Source organism: Micropterus dolomieu, linkage group LG03 (genome assembly GCF_021292245.1).
Source record: "Micropterus dolomieu isolate WLL.071019.BEF.003 ecotype Adirondacks linkage group LG03, ASM2129224v1, whole genome shotgun sequence".
Taxonomy (NCBI): Eukaryota; Metazoa; Chordata; class Actinopteri; order Centrarchiformes; family Centrarchidae; genus Micropterus; species Micropterus dolomieu.
Genome location: NC_060152.1, coordinates 8,758,231 through 8,767,905, shown reverse-complemented (window position 1 = coordinate 8,767,905; position 9,675 = coordinate 8,758,231). Strand labels below are relative to the sequence as shown.

At 38.9% G+C, this 9,675-nt stretch overlaps 1 protein-coding gene across 1 annotated transcript; it reads right to left on the bottom strand.

The window, feature by feature from the left end:
• Positions 1-256: 256 nt before the first annotated feature.
• LOC123968874 (sialic acid-binding Ig-like lectin 10) lies at positions 257-8,788 on the bottom strand. Its single transcript, XM_046045885.1, has 10 exons — positions 8,756-8,788; positions 8,262-8,354; positions 7,429-7,842; positions 6,915-7,235; positions 4,943-5,224; positions 4,058-4,339; positions 3,584-3,871; positions 3,315-3,426; positions 3,157-3,223; positions 257-991 (listed from the first exon to the last, which is right to left on the bottom strand). The coding sequence occupies exons 2-10, from the start codon at positions 8,320-8,322 to the stop codon at positions 602-604; spliced, it is 2,217 nt and encodes a 738-aa protein (XP_045901841.1). The 5' UTR covers positions 8,323-8,354; positions 8,756-8,788; the 3' UTR covers positions 257-601.
• Positions 8,789-9,675: the final 887 nt, after the last annotated feature.

The window sequence follows — 9,675 nt, the reverse complement described above, 5'->3', positions numbered from 1 at the left end:
GGAGCTTTGTTGTGGTCAGTAGCGTTGATGGTGTTTTTACGGTCATCTAGCTTAAAATCCATGTCGGATGACTAAAATCCTTAACCCACGTAAAACTTAAGTTAAAAACTTAAGTTAAATAAAAATTATTACCCACAACAAATAACCACTCCACCACTCCACAAGAGCACATACTTATTTGTTCTGCTTAAAAACTCAGGACAGAGGAGGTTGCCCCTCTCGCCCCTCCTTTTGCACACCACTGTCAGCCTTTTCATGGATTTGGGTACATTTATTTGGAAGGTTTATGAAAAGTGAACACATAGAAGCAAAATAACATTTGAATAAAATGGAAATTCTGTCCAACTTTCAATCCACCCTCAGTTGAATGAATAGATTTGAACAGCCCCTAACATGTAGACGGTGTGAAGTCTCTCTCTCACTTCAGATTCTCACAGACTGAATTTAGCATTTGAAGATCACAGCTTGTGGTAGAAACGGTTCACAAGACTGCCATTCATTCACCAGAATAACAATCCATCAGTCCATTACTTCAATCTGTTACATCTGATGAGAGCAAAGAAACTTTATCCTTAAGCAACTCCACAATCCAACACAGTCTTTAAATCTCACCCATTATATCCTTCACGTTGGAGTACACCGCCATGTCCTCGTCTTCTGAGACACAATGTTTTGACTCCTCATCCTCCACTATCATCGCCTCCTCCTCTTTGTCCTCCAATACTTCACCGTCCTCTCTGTCGTCGTCTTCTCTGTCCTCTTTTACTTGTTTCTTAATTTCAGCGTATTCTGTCTCGGTGGTCTCTTGCTTCTTTGTTGCCTCCCTGGGACTCTTTCTTTTCAACACAGAGAAATCGATGCTGGCGTACTCCACATCTTTTGCTCCACCATCAAGATCAGGGGCTGCTTTTTCTGCTGTTACATCTTCTCCTACTTCAGCTGCCTCTTGGTAGTAGGTCTGGTCATCTTCCAGTGCTTGACAAGGATCTATCTGTGAGGTACAATGGAAATGATATGACTCATTCCGCAGCTGCTACAAGCACCAAAACTGTGAGTAATAAACTGGGAGACTGTGGTACATGTAAAGTACTGCCAACCATTTTCATGAAGTCATTACATAATCTTTAAATCTTGTAATGTTTGGATATTGGTTGTTTCTATACTTTTTAAAAACATCAGCTTGAAGCAAGACTTTTTTGAGACACTGTTATCCATCACAGAGATGCTCACAAGTCTTTGAGCTAGAGTCCAAGTCAAGTCTCAAGTCTCTGAGCAAGAGTCCAAGGCTGTGTCCGAAATCACCCACTACTCACTATATAGTCCACTATATAGTGAGTTTTGCTCGCCATTTTGTAGTGCTGTCCGAATGTATAGTGATAATTACTATACCCTATATAGTCCACTCAATGTATCCCAGAATGCATTTTGAAAAGTAGTGTACAACAGATGGTCACTAACCAAGCCATATATACCATCATGCATTGCACTGATAGAAAAAACTGATTGTATGACGGCAATGACGTAATTAACGGCACTGAAATAACAATCGGAGTAGTGTCCAAAAGTGTTGTTTTAATAATGCGAGTGAGCTCACTATATATTGCTCTACATTCATCTTTCTACATAGGGAGTAGGGAGTAGTGAATGAGTGGGGATTTCGGACACAGTCCAAGTCAAGTCTCAAGTCTCTGAGCCAGAGTCAAAGTGAAGTCTCAAGGGTCTCAGGGTTATTACAAATGTTGTATCACCTGTTGCGTTCAGTCCAGGTTGCTTATAAAACTGCATAGCTATAAGGAATACTGTAACCTGTTTTTCATTTACAGAGCACAACCATGTAATGTGCAAAGCAATTGACGGCTTATTAAATACTGTAATTCAAAACACTCCCCAGACTCTTAAACCCTGTGTAAAGTTCACTAAATAAAACTGTAAAGTTACGTTGTCAACAATAAAGCTGTAACCTGTTTTTAACTTACAGAGCACAACCATGTAATGTGCAATGCAATCAATGACAGCTTAAACTACTGTAAGTCAACACATCCCCTACTCTCAAACCAGTGTAACGTTATAACTAAATAAAACTGTAAGGTTAAATGATCAACAATAAACCTGTAACCTCTTTCTAGCCAACGGTAATAATTAATGTGATGGCAGCCAGCAGGACGTAAATGATTACGATAATCGACTACCATAAGTTTGGCAAGTAAACAAACGCTCATTCATCTTTTCATAACGAACGACAGTTGGAGTTAACCTTTTGTAGGTCATAGCTGAAGCAAGAAGCAAGCTAACGTTAGATGGCCAATGCTGAGCTGGTGGTGTATACACACCACAGGTTACTAACCTAGTTGCGTTCAGCGCTTCTTTGTTTGTTTTAAAGCCAAAGTTTATGATAAACGGCACAGCAGCTGCAGTGTTTGTTGTCCTCACTCACGTGCTACGTAGGCAGGTTATACGCTAATCAGAAGTTTCCTAAAAAAATAAACATTGTTCACGAGTCCTGCTCCTCGAGTCCGAGTCGAGTCTGAAGTCTTTTGAGGATGAGTCTCAAGTCGAGTCTCAAGTCACTGTGTGTACGACTTTAGTCGCACTCGAGTCCAAGTCTCTAACTTGAGTCCCCATCTCTAATCCATCATTATGTGTTTCTACTTTTATTATAGTAAGGTTACAGTTACATTTAAGTGGAAATTCAGTGCAGTCTTTTTACATCAGTTTGTACATACAACTGCGCTGCAAAGGAACAAAAGGGAACCTGACTATTAAAGCAGGCAGGGTGTTGACTTTGAAAGGATATACCATATCTGAAGTTTGCAAGGCTGCAAGTGTTAACAAGTTTTATTTCATGCTGTAGGGAAATTAATTGAGTTCAGGCAGAGCACACAAGTTGTGCTTGCTTGAGTTGCCTGGCAATGGTTGCTTCATTCATGCTTCACCATAAGCTGCTTAGCCACGAGATGACTAGGAATGGCCTGAATGTGCAGAATCTTTTCTGCTAAATCTAACTGTATCATTATTTGCTCTTCATGGTCAATTAATCAAATTACGTATGTATGACAGCCACATTCAGACATCTACTGTATAACACAACATTTAATATCGGGGGAAATACTGAAAGAAAGTGTTAGGAAAAAAAGTGAATGAATTAAATGCAAATACCAAAGGATCCTCTTGACTAGTCACCATCTGCAGAGTCTCATCCAGATTTACAGAGCTCAGTTTCTTTCTGGGTAGAAAACAAACAAATAAACTATTTAAATGAATATAAGATTATCCACAAATAAAACCAGGGGATAATTATAGATTATCTGGTGTACCTTTGGCATTTCTTTGCCAAAGAGCAAAGGGCTGCTGAAAAGAGTACCCCAATCAAAAAGGCAATGATGATTTCCAGCCATGAAACCATTTTTGATAGTTTGCTGGATTGATCTGCAATCAAGAGCAACAAAATAAATGTTGGTGTCCATCTTGTTCAACAATAATATATTTGCAATAGCTTATTTCTTGTGGGAAAAGGTCACAGTAATTAGTGAGAGGAAAGGCAATGGTCTGCAATAGCAGAAGTGTTTTAGTTGAGGAAACGTACCCTCTTGTTCGGATGCGTTTATTCGGATGGTGAAGTTCTCTTTTGCCTCCCTGCTTGCCTCATTGCTGCTGACACACTGAACAACAGTGCTGTTGTGGTCATTTGATTTTAGGGTGATGGTGCTGTTGACTGTGTGTTTGGACACAGTGGTAATAACAGAGTATTCAGTGTGGTCCTTCAACAGCGGCCATTTAATGGTGGGTAAAGGAAACCCCTCACTGATACACATACAGGTCAGAACCTCTGACTGATTTCTGCATCCAGAGCTGTTCAGGATCTTTGGAAACACTGCAAAAACACAGAATCACAACATCAAACAAAGCGCACAGGAAGCTGACACACACAAATCAGGACCTCCGATTAAACCTCACACCCAGAGTTTTCCCTGTAAACACAAAGGCCGAATCACAAGATCACAACAAAATGTTACAAAACATACACTTCCTTTTAAGAATATTAGTACAGCCCACTTACAAGTCACAGTTATATCAGCATTTACAGTCAGAGTCGTGTCCAGGTGTTTTGCTGTACAGATGTACTGTCCAGAATGTTCTACAGTCACATTATGGATGACAAGTGTGGCTGATCCAGTGTCGTTCTGCAGGCCAGTCTCAGGTCCAATTTTCAGGGTTGTGTTGGAACCAAGTACAGTCCATGTGATCTGAGATGGAGGGAAACTTTCAACACTGCAGGTCAGATTCAGAGCATCTCCCTCCTCAACAGTCCTATTCCCAGTGATTACAGGTTTCTTCATATCTGTGAAGAAAAGAAGCAAATTTTGAACAATATTTGATGTTAAGATAAGATAGAAAATTAAATTAATTAAAAATAAAAGCTGCAACATTTGAAAGCCAAAGTCATTAAATAAATAATACATCACAACATGTATAGACCATATCTTAAGATTGTTGGAATATCTGCCAAATACATACATGCATGCAAATATAATTAGTTCAGTAGTGCAGCCATCGAATATCTGCTACCAGAAATACTTTAGTTATTTTATAGGTATGACTCCAAATAATACTTATGCTGTCCATAAAAATACAGACACCACTGTGATACAGTTATAGTATAAACTTAATGAGATATACATAATTTAGACACATTATTAAATCAATGTGTTTTTACAGACAACACAAGATTTTATTATCCCAAAAAAGTGGCTCCAGTGGGGACCACCTGGAAACACCTCAATGACACACAAACAAGTCAGGACCTCCGACTGAACTTCACAACCAGAGTTTTAAGATCGTTGAAAACCCTGTAATTACAAGCAGGATCACATCACAACAAAATACAGATAGTATAAAATATGAATAAAACACTTTTTCAAGAACATTATTACAGCCTACTTACAAGTCACAGTTATATCAGCATTTACAGTCAGAGTCGTGTCCAGGTGTTTTGCTGTACAGATGTACTGTCCAGAATGTTCTACAGTCGCATTATGGATGACAAGTGTGACTGATCCAGTGTCGTTCTGCAGGCCAGTCTCAGGTCCAATTTTCAGGGTTGTGTTGGAACCAAGTACAGTCCATGTGATATGAGATGGAGGGAAACTTTCAACACTGCAGGTCAGATTCAGAGCATCTCCCTCCTTAACAATCGTATTCCCAGTGATTACAGGTTTCTTCATATCTGTGAAGTAAATTTTATATAAAATATTTGATGTTAAGATAGGATAGAAAACAAATTTCCTTCAAATAAATAAAATAAATACAAGTAAGGACATTTTAAAGCTAAGAGAGTGGTAATAGTGACTTTAATTCCTACTAGGAAAAGGTAGCCAAAGTGTATGTGCTACCAGTAGCACTGTATAAAGGGTTATATGTCTCCAGATTATACCTACACTGTCCATAAAAATACACGCACCAGTGGAATACAGTATGTGTAAATGTTTTTATGCTTGCATTCATGCATTGTCTGTGAATTAATAGTTTCATTTAGAGTACTGTGCAGAGGTTGTGCAAAAATACATGTTAATAGATTAGATTATCAGAACAATATAATATTGTATATTATTGTAATATATATAAGTGAGTGCAATAGAGAAATCAAATCAAAATTTGGTGTGACCACCCTTTGCCTTCAAAACACCATCAACTCTTCTACACTTGCACATATCCTTTGGAGGAACTAGGCAGGTAGGTTGGCATCTTGGAGAACTACCCACAATTCACAGATGAATTTTGGCAGCCTCAGTTGCTTCTCTCACTCCATATATTCCCAGACAAGCTCGATAATGTTGAGATCAGGGCTCTGTGGGGGTCATACCATCACTTCCAGGACTCCTTGTTGTTTTTTATATTGGAGATAGTTCTTGATAACTTTCGCTGTATGTTTAGGATCATTGCCATGCTACGGAAAAAATTTGGGGCCAATCAGATGCATCCCTAATGGTATTGCATGATGAATAAGTATCCACCTGTACTTCTCAGCTTTGAGGAGACCACTAATTCTGAGCAAATCCCCAACTCCGTTCTCAGAAACGCAGCCCCAAACTTGCAAGAAACTTCCACTATGCTTCACTGTTGCCTGCAGACACTCATTCTTGTATTGCTCTCCAGCCTATTGGTGAACAAACTGCCTCTACAGCCTTTCAAATTTTGACTCAGTCCAGAGCACCTGCTGCCATTTCTCTGCACCCAAGTTCCAGTGTTTCTTTGCATAGTTTAGTCGCTTGGCCTTGTTTCCATGGGGGAGGTATGGCTTTTTGGCCCCAAGTCTTCCCTGAAAGACACTTTTGAGACTATTACCGAGTTTGGCTGTTCCTCATCCAGTTAAATTCCTCCTACACAGTTGTTTCTGTTTTAAGTTAATGATTGTGTTTCAGCCTACATTATAAATTTATGATCATTAGCACCTATTTGGTATAATTGTTTAATCATACACCTGACGATGTCTACAAAATCCCTGACTTGTAAGTGTACATGGAGGAATTGATTCTGTTTCAGCAGATGGGTTTTAGAACAATTCTGCTGAGTAGTTTCTGTTCCATTTAGCATGTTTTTGTCAGAAAATATAGTTCATGTGATTAGAGATGGAGGGAAACTTTCAACACTGCAGGTCAGATTCAGAGTCTCACCCTCCTTCACACATGTTTTTCCAGTGATTTTAACTTCCTTCACATCTATGAGACAAAGTGATATATGATATTATTTTACAATGTTATATAGCGCTTCTAAATTCCCGACCATCCTGCAAATAGTCTGGATGTTAAAAATTCAACACAGCTCAGAAAACCATCAGAAGTGACATGAGAGAACATCTCTTAACAAATACTTTAGATGAAAGGTAAATGTGATAACAGACAGTAGGTGCTACTCACAGGTCACATTCAGAGTCACTGTCTCCTCTGTAGTGATGTTGTTTGTGAACCTGACCCTGCAGGTGACATTGGTGCCGTGGTGTTCAGCTGAAGAGTTAAACATCAAAGTTGAGCTGTGTCTTTGTGTGACAGCAGTCAGATTCTCAGTCTTGAAAGCAGTGATGTTTCCTGTGATGTGAGAGTCGTTCTGTCCTGGTCCTCTCCACAGCCAGGTGATTTCAGGATCAGATCCAGAGCAGAGACCAGGAGCAGTGCAGGTCAGTGTGGTCTGCTGTCCCTCTGTTAGTGGAGGAACCATAACTGTGGGCTTCTGGATCAGATCTAATGAGAGAGCAGTCCATGAGTGGAATCAGGTGAGCAGCATGATGATCATCATTCACTAACATTTGGGCCAAAACAGTCAAATAATTTGTTGAACATTTCAATGGGTAAAAAAAACTATTTATGCTCCATTAAGACTATGAATAGCACAACAATTAACTTCATTGTATATTTTTGTTGTAGCTCTACATACCTGTAACAGAGACAGTTGCTCTTGGAGAGAATGTAAATCCTTCTTTCGTCTTATGCTGGTTGTTACCATTAACTCTGAGCTGATATGATCCAGAGTCTGACTCAGTGAGGTCACTGATGATGATGCTGCAGTTCTTCTGACTCACGTCCGGCTCCAATAGTGACACTCGTCCTTCAAACCCAGACTGAACTTTTCTGTTATTCTTGTTAGTGTGGAATATCACGTCTGAATCAACACATCTTCGTTTAGATTGTTCACATTTGTACCAAACTATGTTTTGGGGTGTGAAGCCATAACTAGTGGTGAAAGAACACGGTATCACAACACAGAGTCCAGCCTCTGCTGTTGTCTCTCCTTCATTAAGAGTGATACAGAATCCACTTTGACAGCGTGCTCTTTTCTCCACTGATGCTCCTGTTAATGCAAACAGTGAGAGAAAAACAGGGATAAAGGATATTTACACTACAGACCTGCCAGACATATGTATTGTTTTTGTTTTAAACTAACTGCTGTTGTCAGCAGAACTGAACAAACACCACAATGGGATTTCAGCATTTAACATATTCTTTATTCCCAATATTGATGGTAAAGAAAATAGTCATTTACATAACATTTAACTATTTATCCCAGAGTTTCAAAGTAAGTCAATAAATGCTGTAAGTAATGTTACTAATGGTTTGGTAAATTCAGGGTGGAAAAACTAAATACTTGTAATTTTGAAGAGCATGTCAGTTAAACCTTTAAATGACATGTATCCTGGCAAATTATTGCAAACATTGTCAATCACATCTTTAATGTTGGCATTACAGGAAGATTATAATAAAGAGGCATACCTGTGTCTGCATTTCTGCCTCTCAGAGAAAAAAGCAAAGTCGCCAAGATGAGAACAAACATCCTGATTAGATGCTGTCAGGACAAACTTAAAACTGAAAGTACAAAACATGTGTGGAACTGAACCAAAGGAAACTCCACAGCTGGATATTGCATGTTTCTATAGTTGCAAGATATATACACTTTACCCATGTATAGCTAAGCTTTTTTTTAATTCACAGAAAGGACTTTATAACATCTGTTCTCAAACGGTCTTTTATACTGTAAATTAATTTTACTAAAATAATCTCTACAAAAACTGCAGCTTTAGGCTCCCTGAATCATTTACTAAATGCACCAACAAGCTCTCTTTTTCAGCCCAGTCGACCCCTACTACCAGCAAATTCACAAACATCCAAAAGCATTTGATATTAATTAGGGAAGAATTAATCACTTTAGCAACTCCCATTCACTGTCCAAAAACTTATTTTAAAACATATTAGATCTTGTGTTTTACCTCTTTCGACCTCGTTCTCCGGCTGAGAAGTTCTGAACTGACCCTTCCTCTCCTCACTTTTCTATTCCTTCCCTCTTTGTGCAACAACAAGGTTTCAGGAAGTCCCTAGACATTGCTGAGCAATATTTCTCCTGCCCAAACACTGGCAGGCTTTTACACGCATATAATCTCATAATATCACATTATGTGTATCTTATAACTAATTACACATTTACACCTTTAACAATGAATAATGATAAGAAAATGTTTTTTGTTTGCCCCTTTACCCTCTCGATTACCGAAGTAATGTAAAACGTTTTGAAAAGAGAAGTAGGCCCTACTGTCAAAGTGTGATTTTTGTCATGTTGAGAAACCGACAAACCAGCACAAGCACGGAACACTTCTCCTAAAGTGTTTTTTTCTTGTGATGTGTGTTTTGAAGTGTTAATATTGAACAACTGTATGTCTTACTCTAAAAATCGCTTCAGCAATCCACAACACACACTGCACACATACTGTGCATCGCTGTTGGCTCTCTTTATTACTAACTAATATCTACAGTGATGATGGTCAAATGAACATTGTTATTAGTCATGTATCAAAAACATACCTTAAGACAGATCAAGTACATTAAGTACCAACAGAGTCATACAGAAATAATCTGCTTTCAGCATTTCCCCATTTCAACTGCAAGCAGCCTCTTTGAATTGGAAGCACTTCTGCACACTTTGTGTGTTTTTATGGTTTGTTGTGCAATATCTGTAGATACTGTCCCCAGAAGAGTCACTGTACTTGTTAAAAAGGCCAGCAACACATGGAACCTTCCACCCCCTATCTTCAAGTGGTACTTTCCACCCCCCTCTTCCTATGTCCTATATGTCCTAGTCCTATGTTCCGTCTGCCCAGTGCAGTTCACAGGCTGGTCGAGAGATCTGAGAGTT